Source organism: Archocentrus centrarchus, chromosome 20, assembly GCF_007364275.1.
Source record: "Archocentrus centrarchus isolate MPI-CPG fArcCen1 chromosome 20, fArcCen1, whole genome shotgun sequence".
Taxonomy (NCBI): domain Eukaryota; kingdom Metazoa; phylum Chordata; class Actinopteri; order Cichliformes; family Cichlidae; genus Archocentrus; species Archocentrus centrarchus.
Genome location: NC_044365.1, coordinates 10,528,976 through 10,551,670, shown reverse-complemented (window position 1 = coordinate 10,551,670; position 22,695 = coordinate 10,528,976). Strand labels below are relative to the sequence as shown.

The following is a 22,695-nucleotide window of genomic DNA, read 5'->3' as shown; positions in this document are numbered from 1 at the left end:
CTTTTCCCAGGTTGCCATTGTAAATAAGAATGTGCTCTCAATGGCTTGTCTGGTTCAATCAAGGCGCCATCTTGTGGTACAAGTTGGTATGATGCAAAAGAACAGCCAGGCCCTAGTTCAGCTTCATCTGATATTACAACACAATGCAGGTATGCTTTGAACAGGAAGTCATAAGAGTTTTTTGTTTGTTTGTTTGTTTGCATTTTGTTTGTTTGTAGATTCTGATGAAAGCTTTACTTAATTTTATACTATTTGTACCCACAGGAATTTATCATAACCACCTCTAAGATAATATGTTACATGACCTTGTTGTTTCCACTAAGCCTCAGTAACATAGCTAATATGTGAATGATTTTTTTAAGTCACTGAACAACAGATACATTTATGTGTGACATGGTTCAAATGTTGCTTAAAAGAGTTTTCTGTTTTCCACCCAGAACTGATGGTGGAAGAAATCTAGTGTGTGATGCTCTGAATTTTCACTAGGATGATCCCCCACCTAATGTGCTCGGTGTGAAAATTGTTTTTCTTATGTTCTAATGACTGTTTCCTGTAGGGGCCACCACAGTGGATCATTTACCTCCATCTGACCATGTCTCTAACACCCTACTCTGTCACGCCAGCCCTCTGCATGCCCTCCTTCACTACATCCACAAATCTTCTCTGTGGTCCTCTTCTTTTCCTCCTGCTTGGCAGCTCCATATTTAGGACCTTTTGTCCAATATAGCCACTATGCCTCCTCTTCACGTGTCCAAACTGTCTCAGTCTCAGCTTTACCTGAGCTGTCCCTCTGATGTGCTCATTTCTAATCTTCATGTCTGCCTCTTGTCTTTTTGTTAGTGCCACCATCTCCAAGCCATACATCACAGCAGATCTCACTACCGTAAACCTTCCCATTCACTGCTGTCCAGTAACAAATGTCCTTTGACGTCTGCTCCATACACTCTGGCAACATTTAACATCACCCTTTTAATTTCCAATGCATGATACTGTCTGACACCCTCTTCACATCCACAACACTATTCACAAACCCTTCCTCCAAGAATACCCCTACTCTAGTTTTCTTCCTATCTAGACTTCACCTCCAATGCACCTGGCCTTGCCTGCCTTCCACCTGGTCTCCTGCACACTTCTCTCCATCATACCAACCAGCTCTCTACCTTTACTAATCATAAGCCCTACATTTGAAGTTCCTACTCTCATCTTCAAACTCCTGCCTTTCCTTCTCTCATGCTGCTTCCTATCACACCTTCCCCCTTTCTTCCCCCATTGTCTTCAGCCAGCAGTAACAGAGTTTCCACCGGCACCGTTGGCCAACAGAGATGGTCATCGTTACCTCTAACCTTAACCTATGCAGTGTGGAAATCTCATTCTTTATGATGCGCATGTTTGATTTGGCAAAGATTTTATACCAGATGCTCTTCCTGATGCAACCCTCGCCATTTCTCCAGGCTTGGGACCAGCACAAGGAGAAGGCTGGCACCTGGTTAAAAAGTCCACTGCCCTGGTACAGGAAAAAAATTCACCACATGAGCTTTCAAATTGCAGTTTATTCTATTAATATAGAAATTTGAGGAGCAAGTTGTCAGAAAACTGCAATGGAAGTTGAAGCCAGCATTGCACTACCAAACCCATTTACCAAAATATGAATTGTTTAAGTGACCAAAATATGGTACAGATTACAGAGTCTGAACATCATATCAGCGTTTAGGTCTACATGCAAAGATTTTTCTTACCTTAGCAGCAAAATTGCATAATTATTTCCACCCACTAAGACATGGAAATATATTTTATAGAGCTATCTTTACAATAATAAAAATTATACGTAAGCAGAGTGTCTCTGTACTATAATGCTGGACATTTTTAAGCTTCATGGTTATGCATGTTCTGCCTCTGCTGTCTACAGCAAAAGGTGATGCAATGCAGCAATGCAACCTCAGTGAAATGAACTAAACAGTCATGTGAAAAATAAAGTTTGCTCAGTACTCTGTGCAGCCCTATAAATCTATATACACCACATAATTCAGTAGCTTGCAGAACCACCTTTAGCAGCAATAACTTGCAGTAATTGCTTTCTGTATGACTTTATCAGTCTCTCTTATCATCATGGAAGAATTTTGGCCCATACGTCTTTACAGCATTGCTTCAGTTCATTAGATTTTGCAGGCATTCATTTATGTACAGCCTTCTTAAGGTCCTGCCACACTTTTAATCAGGTTGTGGTCTGCACTTTGGGTCATTGCAACACCTTGATTCTTTCCTTTTTTTCAGCTATTCTGTTGTAGATTTGCTGGTGTGCTTGGGATCACTGCTCTACTGCATGACCAAATTTCGGCCAAGCTTAAGCTGTCTGACAGATGGCCTTGCATTTAACTCTAGAATACTTTAGTATACAGAGAAGTTCATGGTCAACTCAATGACCGCAAGGTGCTCGAGTCCTGTGGCTGCAAAACAAGCCCAAATCATCACCACTCCACCACCATGCTAATAGTTGGTATGAGGTGTTTGTGCTGTGTTTGGTTTTTGCCAAACATGGCGCTGTACATTATGACCAAACATCTCCACTTTGGCCTCATCTATCCAAAGGACTTTGCTCCAGAAGTCCTGTGGTTTGTTCAGATGCGAAGAGGCTTTTTTCTGGCAACCTTTCTAAACAAGTCATACCTGTTCAGTCATTTTCTAATTGTACTGTCATGAACTTTAGCATTTAACACGCTATCTGAGGCCTCTAGAGCCTGAGCTGAGTTTTTCAGTTTCTCCGAGAATTGCACAAGCTATCCTTGAGGTGAATTTGCCAGGGTGTCCACTCCTGGGAAGACTGTGGGTTTGTATTACCATACACCTGAATAAACAAGCAAAATGCCAAAACGTCTTTTATAGGGGTGCTCACACTTGCTGATAATCAATTAATCAAGTGCATTTGATTAGCAGCACCTGGCTGCTACTTACTCTTCCCATGGAAGCAGTAAGGGTCACATAGTCCTGTCAAAAACTTTCTCTTTACACATGACTATAATTAAATAGCTTTATTTGCAACTGCTGCACAAGCAAGTGTTTTTGTAGCATCTGTAGACTACTCATGTCACAATGTAACCAATCAATGAGTCTACAAAGAGATATTCTGAGAAATAACAGAGATGAGAGAATCAAGGCCACTGTTCAGCCTTGTTTTCAGCTCTGCTCTCATGTTGAGGTGCCCATCAAGGTCTGATATGTACATGCATGTTGGCACACTATAAAATGTTATCTGTGCCTGGGAAAAGAAAATACAGCAACTTGGCATAACAAAAGTGGATTTTGCAGGACACTATTACAGGTTATGATTGCTTACAGAGCTTAAAAGTATTAGCTTAAAGGAGCAGCTTTGCAGCTTATGCTGCGCTTATGTACAGTAAATACACATTTAGACACTGGAAGATGAGTGCAATGATTCAGGTGACGGGTCAGCATGTTGGTGTGCTTCAGCTTTGTGTCTGAGTGTATATCAACATCCTCAAGAGCTGTAGGAGAAACCAGAAACAAAAATTAAGACAACAGTTAATAATGGGGTCCACAAAACATGCATAGTTATAAAAGAATGAATTAGAAAAGAATAAGGAATGATCTTACAGTTAATAAGTTGTTCATTGTTTCCTCAGTTTTTTGTCATAAATTTTTATGTCCCTATTTCTACAAGACTACTCAAATTTTAAATATGATCAATTTATATCTAACAACAGGATTACATATATCTTTTTAAGGTGGCTGTAATTAAACCATTACTTACCCAGCTGTCTCAGCCAAATACAGACCCATTTCTAACCTTCCTTTTATTTCGGAATTTCTTGAAAGAGTAGTTGTAAAACAGCTAACTGATCATCTGCGGGGGAATGGTTTATTTGAAGAGTTTCATTCAGGACAGTGCAGAAACAGCACTAAGCAAGAAGGTTCCTAATGAGCTTCTTATTGCCTCTGACAGTGGACTCATCTCTGTGCTTGTCCTGCTACACTGTAAACCCAGATTTTGATTCGACTTTAAAAATATTGAGTTCATATTACTTAAAATTGCCTAGAATGTGAACATTACTTGTCAATGCTGAGTAGACTGTACTTTTTGATGGTCTATCTTATTGTAATTATGTGTTTGAGTTCAAACAACTTAATATCATCAGGTTTTGCACCTGCTAAAAATCTAGATTATACCGTTTTTAACAGACTGGAATAACGAGCAGCAGCATGGTGGTTAGCAGTGCCTCACAGCTAGAATGATATCTAGAAGGTCTGGGTTCAATTCCACCTTGGCCCAAGCCTCTTGCTGTGCAGAGTTTGAAATAGTAGATATTTGGGCTTTTTGTTTGTTTTTTTTCACCCTCTGGTTCTCTACTTGTACTTTTTTTTTTTATTGTTCCAAGGACAAATGTTATTTGTAAATGTTAATGTGTTCAGCAGGGCTGAGTTTTATCATGTTTTATTCACCAAATTTAAACAGACACAGTTCAACATTGTAAAAACTATTTTGTTACTGTGGGGGTTTCCTCTCACAATCCAAAGACATGCAGTTACTGGGGTTAATTGGTCACTCTAAATTGCCCCCCAACCACAAAAAGGATAGGGGAATTGATTGATTAAAAGACATTTTAATTTTTCACAAACTATAAAAGATAAGTTTGGTCAATTAGATCATACAGTTTAGTTCAATTGGTAATGGAGCAGTGCTTACTTAACAAGCGGAGTTAAATAAATGGGTGGTGAATGATTGCTCAAACTATGTATGTTCAGTTACTGAAACTCTGTTATTAGTACATTCAACTTAGATCTTCCACTCCATTCCAAAAGGGTCTCAAGTACATTGAACATAGTCCACTGCACTGACTCAACTGTTTCATTACTTAAAAAATTTAAGGCAATTTAAACCTTGTTTTTTTTTTTTTTTAAAGTAAATTCAACTTATCCGGGTTTACAGTGTAAACCTCAGTGCAGCTTTTGATACTGTTGACCATAACATTTTATCACATAGATTACCGCATGCCATAGGTATTAAAGGTTCTGGCTGCAGTGGTTTTAATCATATTTATCTAATAGACTCCAATTTGTTCATGTAACCTTATTATACCTGTGATAAAAACAAGAAAACAAATATTTTTTGAAATCTGCCAAAAACTTGGGTAAAAATAAAAATGACTGAATTCACGTTTTTTATACCCAACTATCCCAAACATTTTTTTCTGTTCAGGAATGCAAGTAAATACATGAAATTTGGCATCCATTCATCCATTTTCTTCTGCTTATCCAATTCAGGGTCACCTGGGAGCTGGAGCCTATCCAGTTGCTATTGGGCAAGAGGCAGGGTACACCCTGGACAAGTTGCCAGTCAGTCACAGGGCCAACACAGAGAGACAGACAACCATTTGCAATTGAGAATTACCAATTAACCTAACCCCACTAACTACATGTCTTTGGACTGTGGGAGAAAATCAGAGAAGAAAACGTACACAGAGGTGGGGAGAACATACAAACTCCACACAGAAAGGCCCTGGCCAGATGGTGGACTCAGACCCAGGATCTCCTTTCTGTGAGGCAACAGTGCTAACCATTTCATGGATAATAACAACAACAATAATTATATTTGAGCAATAAAATACCACTTCGATTAAAGAACTGGTGGCTTAACAATTACAGAAACATAAATAAATAAATACATTTATTAAACAGTGTAAATAAAATGTAATTGGACTGAAAAGCATTAGGATTAAGAATACAGGTACATTAATTCATCTCTAATAAAGCAGGGACTGCAATGAAACAGGGTGCATGGTTCTCTTGCCTGGTATTGCCTCCTCCCTTAATCCCCTTGTTCTGGATGAGGTTGAACCTGTTAACGCTGAAGTTTATAGGAGCCCCTGGCAGCTGACCAGGTCTGATAGGCTTAGCTGGGTTGGACACAGAGAGACAATATGGGTCATTTACAGAGCAAAGGTTAGCAGGCCACTCATATTTTGGAAGAAAACAAAAACAACAAGGCAGCAAAAAATAAACAAAACATTCATTTCTTTCTTTTTAAGAATTAGATGAGAAGATTGATACCATACTTGGGTTTATGCATTACTTTGGTGCTAAAGCCAGGAGGCTGTGAGCATAGCGTAGCATAAGGGGAATGATTAGCCTGGTTCTGACCAAAGCTGAAAAATACACCTTCAAAACTTACAAATTTAACAACTGCCTTTAACTTAATATGTACACAAACAGAAATTTAAAAAGGACACTTAGTAAGATTTATTTAGTTGCTTATTTTACAATATTTTACTTGCACAGAACACTGAACAGGTTAAGTTTGTTGACTTCAGAATCGAGATATGCTGCCTGTTTCTTTAGTTTTTACTGCACGCTTAGCCAACTGCTCCCTTTTTATCAAGTAAAAGTCATAGTTTTGTACAAGGGTGGTGGCACCTACCTATCTGTGCTGATCCTCTCCTGCCCATGTTTTTAGGCTTGGCAGCATCCTTAATGCGGTCCACCTCCTGTTGGTAGCGCTCACGGTCGCGGGCTGCATTCTCTTTGGCCTCCTTCAGGGCAGCCTCCAGGGCTTTGACCCGTTCAGCAGTGGCCCGCAGGCGCTTCTCCATCTTAGGGATTTCACAGCGAAGATCATTGTTGTCCCGTACCAGCTGCAGAATATGAAACAGATGAGACAAAAAGTGAGGAAAAAAATTGAGCTTTTAGCCCCGAAGTGCTAGTGTGAGTGTGAGGCACTCACTTCACTGTGTTTACATATATTTTTACCTGCTTGTGAACTCTGGTCAGCTGCTCGAGGTTGTTCTCCAGGAAGCTGATCTTTTGCTTCTGAGCAGTGCTGCCCTCTGTGTCATCTGAGTCCATCTGAGCATTCTGTCCAAGCACAGCAAACAGCTTCATCTGTACACTCACATCTTTACATTTTATTTAACTGCTTTCAATTTTTCAAAATTGGTGTCAAAAAACAATTCTGATAACCAGAGAGCACCAATCCAAAGCATCCCATCTGCGCCTTAATGTGGTGATAAATCGCAGGTTTTGGATGAGTACAGCACCATAATATATTCTCTGTGTATTCCAGGAAAACCTGTTCTGCCTTTGTCTATCTCATCAAGCTGCAGCCTGAAGGCAGGAGATGAGCAGCACACTGAGGGCACGGGTCCCTAAATTAGAGCCGCTACCTTTGAAGAATCAGATGGCCTACTTATTGCAGACACTTTCTGTTGTGTTCCCTGGATTCATTAAAATTTCACCATGGTGCAGATTAAATGCAGCGCAGCCGGCGCATGAGCGAAATATGGAGCTGTTCGACTCATTCCAGGTAAATGTTGCAGTCGGGGCAACGAGAGCTCATGTGATATTATACAAGACAGGAGACTCAATCCCACAAAAATCAGAACACAAGATTACTTTGATAATCCAGCATAGCAACATTCAGGGAACAGGAGGATACATACTCGATCACAGAGACGCTGTGAGGACTTTTTACCTTTTTTAACCTTGTGGATAAGTCTTGGACAAAGAGCCTTCTCAGGCTGTGAAGTCTCTGCAGTTCCCGTGCCTAAGACAAGGCAAAAAAAGCACAGGTTTGCAAAGAATAAATGTAACAGGAAATCTCCCTCCATTTCCAAACGTGTGTCAGAGTTTAGCGTTTGTTGCTTCTGACAAATCTGGGATTTGTGACTATGAGCTATATAAATAACTGGGGCTATACTGAGGTATCATATCAAGTCAGTTTGTGCCTAAAAAGCAAATCTTTGAGCACCACTACTCTTTGTACAAAAATACATGCAGCACCATCTTATCAAATCACACGATGCATGCGACATAATGAGGTCACATGGGCACAGTTTCTGATTAGATCATTTGGTTAAAGGGAATTAATTATGCACATTTCCAGCTCCATATTTTATTCGGAGACTTCCGTAGCATAACTTTGCATAATTTACAGTTCAAAATAATCATTCATCTTACACAAGCTCATGGTGAAGCCCCTCAGGTTATCCTGTCTTAAATGAACCATTTTAGCTCCATTTCCCCTCCCTTTAAGCCTACTTTCTTCTGATTGGCTGTCCCTTGCAAACAAGGCTTAAACAGTAGGTGGGTGGAGTTTCTGTCAGAAGCTTTTTGCATCAGTCAGAGCTGTGGAACCACATTAGGAATATCAACTCTCTTTCATGTCCTAAACAGACTGTATATGAAAGATGGAGTCACTGTGTTTTCAGCCTTTGGTTTTTGGGCCCTGCATTATGAAACCTCAACATTAGCATTTTGACCATGGGTATGTTATCAGAAGTTACCATATTTGGTAATCCTGGTTAGGACCGGATCAAGGTGTTTCAGCTGAGTGTTTAAAATGGCATTTTTCGATGCAGAACTGACCTCTTACTTCTTACATTGGTGAAGATCGATCTCTCCATAGCAAGATACTACTGCTAACAGCTACTTGCATGAAAGATTTGTTGTGTACTGGGTGAACTCATTCAATGAATATAGACTTTAAATACTCATAGCAATAACTGACCACAGTTTCCTCCAGTCCCTTCAGGTCCTGTCTGGCCTGCTCCCTCCTGTCCTGCTGCACCCTGCAGCACAAGAAACAAGTGTTAATAAAAGCAGACTGTAAAACAGTTCTGCAGACTAAATTAGCATTTTCCTGTTAAATAAATGCAGAGGCATTACGTGAGCTCTTCCAGCTGGCGGCTCTTCTCCTGGTCGGCAGCCTTGAGCTTCTCATGCTCCACTCTCAGCCGCTCCTGCTCCAACATGATCTCCTGATTCAGACTGCACAGACGTCAATGATAAAATCAGCACAGTGATGTAAGTTTCACTCAAAAAGACAAACATCAGGTGATGGGATTGTCTTACTCCTGCAGCTCAGTAATAAGCTTCTCCTTGGTGTCAAGCTCATCTCTCAGGCTGCTGATCTGCTTCTGATGGGCCTCTCTGTGAGACAGGATCTGCTTCTCCACAGCGTCCTGAAGACATGCAAAAACACAGCTAGCCACGCATTGAGATGGGTGCACAGTTAAAAGCACTCTTTGTACATGTTACAGTACCTTGACTTCATTTGCAGACTGGATCTCATTCTCTTTCTCCATGGCATTAACCTTCTCTGGAATTAGATAAAATGATTTCTGTTAATGGGAACACCTGGTATATAACAATGGATCTTTAGTTTCTTATGCCACAAGCAAGTAAAAACAGTATTTTTCTTAAGCTTATCACATCCTGTAAACACTTAACAGTTTACTGGAAACAAGATTTAAAAGAGAAACTCCTTCCAATCAGGAGGAGCCAATGGAATATCAGAACACTTGAACAAAACACACCCTTCGTTTCAAGTTCATCATTGCAAAGTAATATTGGAAAAAGAATGGAGAGCAGAGTGTGTCTTGCTCACCTTGGGCCCTGATCCTGACTATTTCCTCATTGAGAGAGTCCACATTCTCCTCCAGCTGTCTTTTCTTCTGCTCCACATTCTGGAGGCACTCTGTCAGGGACTTGATTTTAGCTTCATGCTGGACAACAACAGGCCAATGAAAGATATGAAAATGACTCATACAAATTAAATGACAGCTGTCTGAAACCCAGATCATAGTGTTAGGCCTGCAGTAAGTGGAAACCCATCAACTGTTTGATTCACAACCGTATGATCTGACATCTTAACTAACCGCTATATGTCACTATGGTGACAGCATCCGGGATGGCAGCGGTTGTTAAGCAGCGGTTACCTGGGAGATGCGGAGCTGGCAGGCAGTCAAATCCCTCTCAGTCTCATCAAGCTTCTGGGTGGTCTCAGCCTGTGTGCCCTCCAGCAGTTTGCTGCGCTTCACCATGGTCTTCACCTCTGACTTCATCTTGCTGATGTAGAGACGGGCCACAGTGAACTCTTCATCAATGAGACCGCTGCTCTCTTGATGCTGAGGGGTCCGAGGAAGTTAGTTAGGTCAAAGGCATGTCACTTTGTTGGACTGTTTTAACCATTTTTCACTGTCTGTATCCAAATTTATCTGTGCCATGAGATAATACATTCCTTCACTACCATGAACAGACACCTGCTATTTGTCACATTAGTAAAAAGACACCTTAAAATGAGTGGACTGTGATTCTAAAATAGGTTAAATTCCCACTCTGAACTTCAGTACTGTACTGTACGGTCTCACAAGAGATGCTTGAACTTTCCTTCAGTGGAGACACGGAGTTTAAAATAGACTGGGAATGTATCAAAATCTCTTGAATTGCCTAGCACTGGAAATACACTGGAAACCAGTTCAAATTTAAAATGATACTATCAGGTAAAATGAGATGCTCACACTCTCCATTAAAAATATTAGTAATAAAATAGGCAGAACGTTTGCCAGCTTAAGCATTTTTATTCTGAGCATCTTTCTGCTTTCACCTGTTTTATGTTTGAATCACTGGGTTTTACACTCTTGGTCCATGTAAGTCTATTTTACCAGTTGTCATTTCAGGCAAAAAAAAAAAAAAAATGCAACACTTTGCATCGTTTAGGCTGGAACTATATCAAGGGACATGTTCAACTGTATTTTTCCACATTTTCTGAATGTACTAAATAAACTGAGTGGTAGATGCATTCACTAATGGAAATAATGGAAAATACAGCAGCCCTGTGAAAATCCATCCCTAGTTTGAGCAAGGATGGCCTGAACACCTGACGCAAAAGATAAGAGGAGCACAAAGGCAGTACGTTTTGCTTGTAGTTTAAAGGACAAGTGTAGCACAGGCAGGATATGTTTGAGAGACTGCTGAATAAGGCTGTAATGTCACTGTTTGAACCAAAATGTCATCTTTCTGAATATGAAACACTGTATCAGAGCCTAAACTGGGAACCTTGATGTCATTGCTTCCCACGGCGATGCCTATCTCAGCCAGGTCTTTGAGTAATGATGACATCATCTCAGTGACCTTCTTTTTCTGGTGGTTGGTTATCTCCTTCAATTTCTGAAGCTCTGAGTCAATGGAGGCCAAGGAGCTCTGGTGGTGGATGATAGCACATGTTACAGAGCATGTAGGTTTACTTAGTATTTTTACTTCCAGTAAAATCACCAAACGCTTCAACCTGCTCACCGATTTCTCGTTCAGTTCCTCACTGAGAGCCTCAAACTCTTTTGTTTTGTTTTCAACTTCCTGGCTCTTCTGGTCATAGTTGACAGCCAGCTCCTCCAGGGCCTGCAGCACCTCCTTCACTTCCTCTTTGGAGGCCTCATTCTCTGCCAGCAGACGGTTCAGCTCCGTCTGCAGGGTGTCGTGGTCACGGCGAGAGGATACTAATAGCTAGGAGAGGTAAATGATGTTCAGTGATGCTCTAATGAAAGTGGGTTAAAAATGTATAAATTGTGGGAATCACAAAACACATTTCTGTAGAGTGAAGAAAAATGTGCTCAATCTGGTAAGGCTCCCGTGTTTGCTAAGGGTGAGTTACAGTCAGACCTCTCCTGCAGGGCTCCTAATGTCTGCTATCAGCTGTCACACTGGGTTTCTGCTAACAGGAACACCTAAGGGGATGTGGAACAGTGGGAAAACACAGGAGAGGGAGGGGGGGGGGGGGGGGGGGGGGTATAGCATCACCTCCTCCTGATCCAACATCTGCTGCTTCAGAGTCTCCACCAACTGCGACTGCTGGTTGATCTCATCGTCCTGCAGGAAGGGCGGAGGAAAAGAGAAACCCTGTGATAAACCATTCACATAATTCTACTGAACAGCAGCCAACTGCGCCATCTGCTGGCTAAAAGAAATACATTTTCTACACTGTAATAAGAAAGAAAAGACTTTGGAAGGACCATAAAGTTGATTGTATTATAGTCTAAATATATTAACTTTTTGAAATATTGAGAATAAACTTACATTATTAAAACAGATAAAAGTGTAAGGTGATCTTTGGATATGGATGGATGGATGGATGGATGGATGGATGGATGGCAGCCTGTTATGTTTCCCAGTATCTAATGGGAACCCAGCAGCTTTGTTGATGCAGCTTTATTGATGTAAAACTGATTTGGCATTAAATGGTAATATACACTCACCAGCCCCTTCATTAGTTACTCATTGCTAGTACTGCAAACTGGGCAAAAAGGCAAAAGGGGGTCTTTGGCTTAATTCTTTGTGGCACAGATTCAGCAAGGCAGTGGAAACCTTTGAAATTTTGGTCCATATTAACATGACAGCATCACACAGTTGCTGTCGACTGCACATCCATAATGCATTTACCGTTCCAGCACATCCCACAGGTGCTCCATTGGACTGAGATCTGGTGACTGTGGAAGCCATTTGAGTACAGTGAACTCACTGTCATGTTCAGAAACATGGCAGCCTGCTCAAAATGTTAAGGGCTGAAAATGAGTGTTTAAGATCTAAATATGGATTAAAAATGACAGTTTCTAAGTCACGGGGATTCAAAATGATATGCATGCAACACAGTATAAGCGATAAGACTGTTCTGAATCAGTTAGAGTACGATAAAGTTTTTGACACAGAGTAATTGCCAAGTATTGTGTTTAAATTCTGGTTGCTTCAGTTTCCATGCAGTTATATTTGCTGAGGCCACTCACACTATATTTTACAAGTTGCTGGTTATCATGGCAAATGGTTGATGAGTGTTTCATTTGTTTAAGGAAGCAGAATGAATCCTGCAGTCGAGCTGTAAACAAGCTTATGTTTTCTGCCTGTTTTAACTTGCAGTTGTGGGGTTTATGACCACACCCCTCCCTAACACTCACAGGGCCAGAGGGTCAACAGGAGCAGCGATCAGAAGATGGGTATACTGTGGTTACTAATGGACATGCTCAGCAACAGTACTCAGGTCTGTAGACTTTAAATGATGCTCAGTCGGTACTAAGGGGCCAAACGTGTGACAAGAAAATATCCCCCACACCATTACAGCACCAGCAGCAGCTGGAACCAAGGCAGGATAGATGCCATGTTCTTTATGCCAAATTCTGACCCTGGCATCCAAATGTCACAGCAGAGACTCATCAGACCAGGCAGTATTATTCCAGCTTTCTATTGTCCAATTTTTGTTGAACTGGTGCGAATAATAGCCTCAGTTTCCTGTTCTTAGTTTACAAAACTGTCACCTGGTGTGGCCTGCTGCTGCTGCAGCCCATCTACGTCTGGGTTCACTGTGTTGTGCTTTCAGAGATGCCTTGGTTGTAATGAGTGGCTATTTGATTTTCTGCTGCCTTTCTGAAACATTCTCCTGTGACAGCATCAAGGCATTTTTGCCCAGAGAACTGCCACTCACTGGAAATTTTCTCTTTTGTGGACCAAGCTCAGAAACAGTTGTGTTGGAAAACAGTTTCTGAAACTCAAACCACCCCGTCTGCTGGCATCAACAACCATGCCACATTCAAAGTCACTTAAGTCATCATTTGGATGCACAATTTGGACTTCTGCAGCTTGTCTTGTCCACATGCCTAAATGCAGTGAGTTGCTGCCATGTGCTTGGTTGATCTATGAAAAAACGGTTAAACAGATTTACCTAATTTTACCTAAGTGGCCAGTGAGTATACATACATGAACACTTAGAAGGCTTACCTTGTTCTCGATGGGGAGTCAGAACTCAATAAGCACTGATAAAATTAAACTATTAATTTTTTCTGATTTTTAATTAGCATGCTGTGTCTATTAGACTTTTGTATATGAGAATGAGACACAAATAAATGGTTAATAGTGCCATCACCTCCCTACAGTAAAATTAGGAAACGAAGGGAATACTTCAGCTCAGTTGTGGGAGCCAGATATTTCTGTTGGAGGGTTGGATGTTTGCCCACAGGCTGCTATTATTAGAAACAAAAAAAAAACTGAATATCAATTATTAGTGCTTAGACCTTTGAGATACAATATTGCATATTTATGCAATGTTGAATTGCATAGTTGAGTTTAGTTTTCGTGGATTTTTGGACTAATCCTTTCACATTTTTCTGGTGGTTTTAATTTAATTAGATCCCAGTGGCAAGCACGCTCTCAGCTTGAGCAAAAGCGGTGCACACAGCAACCTGAACTGACACCAAAAATGTCGTTTCGTTACCTTGTCGTCCAGCTCTTTGTAGAGCTTGGCCATTTCTGCCTCGTACTTCTCTTTCTCTGCATCTGTGAGTTTGACTCCAGGCAGGGAGCTCAGGGCAGGTTTGGGTGCTGCCTTGTCACTGTTGAGCGTGCTGTCCATGGCCTGCACTTCTTCTTTGGCCTTTTCTTTGTCAAACTGCTCCTCCACTGGCACACTCTCCCCTGCAGGGAGCAGCAAAAAGGCTATCTAAGAAGCGGGGTCTGTTTCCTCCCTCTCCAACACCCCTTCAAAGAAACTGTGGTGGCTGCTTTACATTAATCATTTGCTGGTAGTACAAACAAAACAAACTAGTTAAAATTAATGAACCTTCATATCTAGCATTAGTGTAGGACACGCGTGATCTTGCATTTTTTTAAATAAGGGACTGCATGGGTATGTTTGCGGTATTAAAAATATAGAAAAATATAGAAACAAAGAACTCTTTCTTTAAAACTGTCCTATTAGGACCCATGTATGACTCAAACCTAACAACCAAAGACAAGGATACTTGAACTAAGATTTAACGCTTTTTTCCCCCCATTATAACCCAGTGTTATGAACGTGTATTGGATCCACACTAGCATTAAACACACAAAACAAACATGACTGTTTTTCGCATGTTTCCAGCTTGTCTGCCTCTGAATGACCCACACATAACCTGCTCATAATGCAGCCTCCGATCCTCACCGCTCCTCCAGCGGTTGAGCTCATTCTCGAGCCAGGTGACACTGTTTCGCAGCGTCTTGTTTTTCTCCTTCTCTTTCTCCCATTTGCTCTTCCACTGCTCTGCTGTCAGCTCCACATTCAAAGTCACTTGGTTCTTGATGGTCTTTGCTCTGGTGAGACAAAGAGATGAAAAAGTGGCAGCAATCTCTTTTGAATACTGACAGCAGCCACTTCAAGGTTGGTTTCACTGCACTGCACTTCAATGTGGGGTCAGACACCAAACCTATGGATAATAAATCAGTCTATCACGTCATATTTATTACTGTAGACCACAGCCTTCTTTGCCTCTGATCTTCTAAGAATAAGACACGGCTGTTTTTGGAACATCCCTTGCCTCCCCAGCTAATCAGACTGGAATACATAAAAAATAAATGCAACAAAACCAGGAATATACTCACAGTAATTTGTTTCAGGCTTTTTATAAATAAGCAAATTAGGCCATGCCTAACTCACCTGCCTGCAGTCCTTCCCTGCTCTCCCTGTGCCTCTGTAAGCCCCACCTACTCACAAGTTCTCTTGCTACAAGAAGGGAGACACACTTTGGCCAACACTACCAAAGTGTGTGTGTGTTTAGTCTTTTTTAAACATATTTTACACATGATGACAATAGATAAAATGGAGAAAGAAACTCCAATGGCTGGTAAACAGAAGAATATCTTTTGACTCTACTGATGCATGAAAGTGTTTCAATAAAAGTCTGACAAAAATTCTTAATTTGTAACACAGAGGGGGGTGGTACTCTGGTGGGTAGGCTTATTTCTTACCAAAAAAATCCAGAAATGCAAAACATTTTTCACTAGTATGAAACATTTTATGGCTGTTTTCAGGTGCTGCCTACATGCTGTAGTGTTTAATACAGAAGAAGTCCACAGAAACCTATGTGTTTTCTTTTTCAAACATAAAACTTTCCTTAATCTTTACCTAAACTGAGTTAAAATCCTACATTTTCTATGCCCACCACCTCTGTGTTACTCTGGCACTATAAAACTAATATATTCTGTAAAAGATGTGATCATACATTTTGTGTGTCTGTGTACCTTTGTCCAAACAGCAATGTAGATCTGGTCTCTGCATCATTGTAGGCGGAAGGTGAGCAGCAAATAACCATGGTTGTCCGACAGTTTCCTCCAAGGGAATCCTGCAGGATTCTGGTCATCTTACTGTCTCTGTATGGTATGTAGGTCTAACAGTCGAGAGGGACCACATATTACATTATATGAAATTTCTCTATGTCATAAACAGCAGTTTTTATCATTTCAGTAATATCAAAGCATCTGTGGAGGCTCCTGAGCCGTTTAGTGAGCTGGTGGTTCATCTCAGGGTTCCTGGAGCTCTGAGATAGGTGCAACCCCTGCAATATGCAAGGCTCTCTTCCTCCTGCTCGCTACTCTCACTACAGTCACAATGTTGTCTGCAAACATCATAGTCCACGGAGACTCCTGCCTGACCTCATCTGTCCACATGTCCATCATCGTTGCTACAAGAAAGTGCTCAGAGCTGATCCCTGATATAATCTCACCCTCGCCTTGAACCCATCTGTCACTCCTACCACACACCTCTCACCACTGTCTCACTGTCCTCATTTGCTCTCACCTTTCTTTTATAGGAATTTTATTTATAAATTATAATGGCAGCATTTATAATAATTCACCACGGAGAGTTGAAAATTGCCTCACCGAGCCTTCTGCGAGAGCTGAGATGACAATTCCCAATGCGGACAGAGATTTGTTGATCATCTTGGCTTCATCCAGCACTGTACCCTCTGCTCCAGTTTTACCCACCTTTGAAATACAAAAACAGCAGAATTCTTACAGCGAAGCTGAAAGCATGCTGTATAATGTACAAACGCTGCACTTATTTGACGGGATTACCCTGTCACATTATCACATTATGACTGCTCAGAACCTGGCATAATTCTTCATAAGTTAAATTCATCAAAGATGATGAAGTATAAATGATTAAGCAATCACAAGAGGACACGTGATGATCTTAATAAAAGAAGGTCGACAAAAGCATATTAATGGCTTTCCTGGAGGTTAGAAATATCACTGGTCTGTTAACACTGGAAGATTGCTATAATGTCGGCTTATGAAAGGAAGTGGCAGCAGATGACTGCCCGGCAGAGAGCATCATTAAACTTTTATCATATGATCCATTTAATGCAGACACATTTTGCCACCTAGAAAAAAGGGGAACAAGAGAACTTTTCTCACGCTGATGCTAAGTTTTAAATAAGGCCTTGGTTCCACACTATGAATAAAAAAAATATTCGAAAACTACTCTTTAGCTGGTTTAAGCTAAAGGTTGGTTCTTGTAACTGGAAAACAATTTGCAAAGACTACAGAGGCCAACAGAGGGGTCAGAGAGGAGTGAAAATCATACTTTTTCACTCCCAGCCAGATCGACGAGGTACAGCTTGCCGGTTAATTTCTGTTCAGTCTTACTGTTTTCCTGCTTGATGTTGATGAGGAAGATGCTGTGACTCCTGGAGCTGTGCTCATTCATGTCTGGATGTACATGTGCAGCCACACACACACACACACACACACACACACACACACACACACACACACACACACACACACACACACACACACACACACACAGACACACACACAGACACACACACACACAAACGTTATTATTGTTTATTTTATTCTAACCTTCAATGACTCCAACAGATTTTTACACTATAAACATAACTGTCTATTAAAATGTTTTTTCTGTATCACTCAATTTAAAATTGTGAAATGTGAAAAAAAGTATTTTTAGGAGCCTTATATAAATATGGTCTTTATTTTGAAATATAAAAAAACAAGACAGCTAATCAGACTGGAATACATAAAAACTAAATTGCAACAAAGCATTTTTGCACATCCAGCAGATAGAAAGCAACATTAGCACTGGCTCAGAATGATATTGAATATTCAACCTTAGCAGTGTTTGTGATTAACAGGTGTACACACACAGAGCGGTAGCTGATTGCTACCTACTAGGCCTCACATCCTCTAATTCTAACACTTCTCAACTGTGTCTGTGCTGTTGTTGCCTTTTGGAGAATTTTTCATGAAATTATTAAACACATAATGTCCTGCTGTGTGGAAACAAATGGATCTGGGCCAACCGATCACGGCAGCTGGCTGCACCTCCCTGAGCCAGGGCTCACCGGAAGGTTCTTCCTGTTAAAAGGGGGTTTTCCTTCCCACTGTCGCCAAGTGCTTGCTCATAGGGGGTCATTTGATTTTTTTCTTTTTCCCTGTACTATTGTAGGGCCTTTACCTTATAATATAAAGCACTTTGAGGTGACTATTTTTGTGATTTGGTGCTACATAGATAAAACTGAATTGAATTGAATTGAATTACCACTTAAGACTCTAAGTCACATTTAACCATATATATATATATATATATATATATATATATATATATATATATATATATATATATATATATATATATATATATATATATATATATAAATTAATCAATCAATAAAGCCAACCAAAACATTAAATGTTGAGGATTCAAAATGGACAGTCTGTGGACTAAATTAAAGCTTCCAATACCACAGATATTGCCCCTTACTTTTAGGTTCTATATTAGGCGCATAATTATGAATCACAGGTAGTGATTAAGTCAGTTCAGCTTCAATTTAAATCTTGTGCCCATGATCAAAACTACTCCAAGAACCTGCCTTCCCATCTTGTTTGGGAATGTGTTTATTACATTTTCTTGGCCTGGCTTTTGGGAGTGTGGCAACAGTCAGGAGACTCGGTGAGGATGAACCCATGAGAGGCCGCAATGTATGAACTCACTTGTGACAGCCACGCTTCGGTTATTTTTGCCTTCGTCTATGGCTTCCATGACCTCCTCAGGGGTGCAGACAAAGCGCTCGGTACACCCCTGGGGACACATGAATATCACAAGGAAATATTGTGTTCAGTAGCCCCACAGTAGCACTGCTTTACAGAGAGGCAGTTATTAGGAGAAGGGACCATGACAGGCTAACAGACTCCACTGGAGATTTATGAAAAGAGAGCTAGTGCTTCATTGTCTTAGTATCTTTTATATCTGCCTGGATTTCTTCATCTAATCATGGCCTTTACAACTTATAGCTGAATACTATATGAAATACAATAATGGATAAAGTTTGAATTGGGACTTATACTTTATATTTAAAACCCTGCAGGTAAACTATCACAGTAATGTCATTGTTGTGCTCTGGGATTCATAACTAATGCATTACATTAGCAGAAACTTGTGACTGTGACTACGGAGGATGACTTTACACAGAAACAATGTTGTGCCTAAAATGAAACAATTAGTGTAATGATGACATCACCGCATGTCTCACCTTGACATAGGGCACCCTGTTCTTGTCCTCATGCACAGGAAGGTTGGTCTTTGATACTGAAGGAAAATTAAAGCAAAGAATGACTCATGCTCTTTGTAACAGGGTCTGACTGATCATGAGGACAAACCACAATAAACCCAGTACATACCATCCAACAAGTCCCTAATTTTGTCCAAATAGATTTCAAAATATGAAACCTGCAAAGCAAAAGCTTGCAGTGAGACTTTACCACATTTGTGAAGTGTACCTGCCTTGTTGGTAAGCTACCTACTTTGATGTGAAACTCCAGGTTCTCATCCATGGAATAAATGTAGTTAAAGATGTCTTGTACAATTCGAGGAATGATTCCCATCATGTCTGGGTCGTGAAGCTTCCCCTTCAGGACAAGATGATAAAAGTAAGACAGCACAGAATCTCAGGCTTTTCATCACTATTTTTAGTACATTTGACCAGTGTAAAGAGCAACAGCTGATACTTCATAGTACCTCCATTGTGTGTGTTTTGCCTGAAGATGTCTGCCCATAAGCAAAAATGGTCCCGTTGTATCCCTCCAGAACATCTGCACAAAGGGATAGGATGTTTAGGATTGGGGTTTGGCTTTGTATTTCCAGGATATGGTCCTCTGCACAGCTTACCTTTGACTATCTTCTGAGCCACAGCATTGTAGAACTCCTCCTGAGTCGTCTTGGACTGGAACACACGGTCAAAGTAGTATGGTTTACCCTTTGAAGAAGAGGAGGCAGCAGTGAGCAAAAGTAAAGCATCCCATCAAGAATCTAGATTTTGCTGCACAACAGCAGCTTTTCCACGGTCACTGCACCATCTTTCAGTTTTTTCTTTTAACTGTTTATTTGTGTCTGCAGTATTTTTATCCCCATTGTATTTGGTCTTTCCCTATCTGTGTCCAAGTCTGTTTATTTATGTTAGCGTTCCACGTCTTTCTTTTATTCTTATTTTAGTTTCAAGGAGAGCTCCTCATGGGGACTACATTACTTTTATTTCATCTCTATTTGGAATATTGAAGTCTGAAGAAACAAGACATATTGGCAGTTTAACAGTTCATTCATTTAACAAACAGGGGCCTCAGCAGCATGTGGAAGAACCATTCACAGTCACAGTAGCCTGGCACCTCCTCCCTCATGCTGGTCACCAGCTCTGTCACACACTGCTGTGGGATGGCATCCCATTCTTCAACCAGCATTTGTTGCAATCCAATAAACTTCAATTCAATTTATTTATATAACACCAAATATGGCACCAATTTTGTTACCAGCTCCTCTGCCTTCATGGTGTCCTGAGTTGAGGCACTTTAAGAACTTCATATTAAAAACAACATATTTAAAGTGACACAACTCACCGTGTTATCAAGTCAACAAGCCAAGTGTCTAATCAGCCAATCACACGGCAGCACCTCAGTGCATTTAGACATGTAGAGATGAGATGACTTGCTGAAGTTCAAACCAAGCATCAGAATGGGGAAGAAAGGTAATTTAACTGACTTTGACCATTGCATGGTTGTTGGTGCCAGATAGGCTGGTCAGAGTATTTCAGACACTGCAGGAAACGGAGGCTAAAATTCTCACAGGCTCATCAAAACTGAAGGTATAGTTTACTGCGGAGTAGCAGCCGCTGGAATGCTGGAACTTACAGGCCAAAGACGGAGAAGGCTCTGACAACCGAGGAGATGCATATATAGCAAAAGTCAGTGCCTCCACCCACCAACAAGCTTCATCTGTCAGTTTTTGCGTGTTTACATGTTGGCTTTAAAATAATATTCTAAGATCGTGCAAATGCATTGGTTCTAAGTTTAGCCGCGTTTAACATTTAAAGAGCCCAGTCTGTAATGCGGGTTATTTTGACGATGTGCAGCTCAAATTGATCGAGAAACACTGCTGCGTCCTGAAATGCCTCTAAAGGTGAACTACGGATCACAGAATACACAAATGTGCTGAAACACAACGCAATACGAGCAAAAAGCTGCAGGAAGGGAACAACTAGTGTCAACACACGTCTTTTTCCACACTTCTTTTCCCGCAAGTGATTCCTGTGGCTCAGAAACGATTATAAGATTATTCCTTGGAAATTTCATTAACTTGCAGAGTCGAATTAAAAATATGAAGAATTCGTATTCGTAAGATTTCAATTAACTGAAAACTTAGAACCAAACTTGTACATTATAATTAAGACATGCACATCACTTTACTGTGACCCTTTTCACACACTCACCCCAATCACCACGCAGTCGTCCCCCTTAAACTTCGGTATGTACTGGTCTCCCCGGGCCACCTCCGAGCTGTTCAGAGGCCTGAAACGGCACACCACCTTGATGGTGGTCTCCGCCGCGTCCGCCATCACCGCCGCTGAGGATGGATGGAGCGCTCCGGGCACACACGGAGACCAGTTTCCACAAAAACCTTAACTCCCGAAGCTGTCTGTTACCGCACAAAGTTGGACACTTCCCGCAAAAAAAAGACAAAAATTAAACTGCAAAACATGCATTAATTTGTGTTTCTATTAAAAAAAATAAAGATTTTTTTTTTAAATCCACGTTTTTAATTAAAAAGTGGCGAGCTGTGAAAATAAAACACTAACAGGGCGCTCCCTTCATGCACAACATGGATGAAAAAAATTTTTCTTTGCAGGGCTGAACTAAAGAATGATTAGAGCACATGACGTATGAACAGCAGCGTCACACTGCAGCTCAGGATGTGAGACACTATCGGTATAGCTTTGTTCAGGAGGGTCAGAGGTCAAGTTTAAGTACTGAGTAGTTGAAGGAAGGTATATTTGTACTGTAAGTGATTTTAAGCAGTGACTAACTGGATATTTTGCAGGAATATATATTTTTACAGTAAGAAGAAAAATTCTACTGCATGTTATAAGTACAGTGGATATAAAGTGTGCATACCCCTGTTAAAATGCCAAGTTTTTGTAATGTTAAAAAAAATTAAGTTTCAATTAATCATTAGAGAGCTTTTTATAGACAAAGGCTTTCCATCTAAAGCTCAGATCCTTGAACTAAGAGCATGGGAATCATTTGTTCAGGTGGGACAGAATTTCTTGGGCAACCACAAACTATGAAGAACTAGTTGATGACATGCTCATGTCATTCAAACGCATGGGGTTGCAGAATGTCACTGAAGATTCACTTCCTTCACTCTCATCTTGACTTTTTTCCACCAGTTTGGGTGATGTGAGCGATGAGCATGGTGAACGGTTCCATCAAGATATCTCTGAAATGGAGACCAGGTACCAGGGGCGCTATAATGCAAACATGATGTGTAACTACAGCAGGTTTCTACAGCGTGAAACTTCTGTGAAGCACAAATGTTTGTCATACTTTTGAACTGTTTAAGCAGACTATTTGTGGACTGTATTAGTTTGAGATTCCTCATATGATGGATTTTGGTATGTCTGTCTTTTTTTTTAAGATACTTTTTTTGGCCTTTTCAGCTTTATTTGATAGTTTTTCCAGTGGAGATAGACAGGAAAGTGGGGAGGGAAAAATGGGGGAAGAGATGCGGCAAATGGTGACAGGTCAGGACTCGAACCTGCA

The 22,695-nt window shown here is 40.7% G+C and overlaps 1 protein-coding gene across 1 annotated transcript; it reads right to left on the bottom strand.

Annotated features, from left to right (window-relative positions):
- Positions 1-2,504: 2,504 nt before the first annotated feature.
- Positions 2,505-21,683, bottom strand: LOC115799314 (kinesin-1 heavy chain). Its single transcript, XM_030756411.1, has 26 exons — positions 21,366-21,683; positions 19,775-19,862; positions 19,625-19,698; positions 19,411-19,515; positions 19,288-19,336; positions 19,140-19,195; positions 18,601-18,688; positions 17,168-17,292; positions 16,462-16,566; positions 15,823-15,968; positions 14,747-14,895; positions 14,042-14,241; positions 11,584-11,652; positions 11,083-11,289; positions 10,846-10,989; positions 9,726-9,914; positions 9,395-9,512; positions 9,051-9,106; positions 8,860-8,969; positions 8,674-8,775; positions 8,516-8,576; positions 7,481-7,552; positions 6,760-6,864; positions 6,431-6,644; positions 5,804-5,909; positions 2,505-3,500 (listed from the first exon to the last, which is right to left on the bottom strand). The coding sequence occupies exons 1-26, from the start codon at positions 21,489-21,491 to the stop codon at positions 3,494-3,496; spliced, it is 2,871 nt and encodes a 956-aa protein (XP_030612271.1). The 5' UTR covers positions 21,492-21,683; the 3' UTR covers positions 2,505-3,493.
- Positions 21,684-22,695: the final 1,012 nt, after the last annotated feature.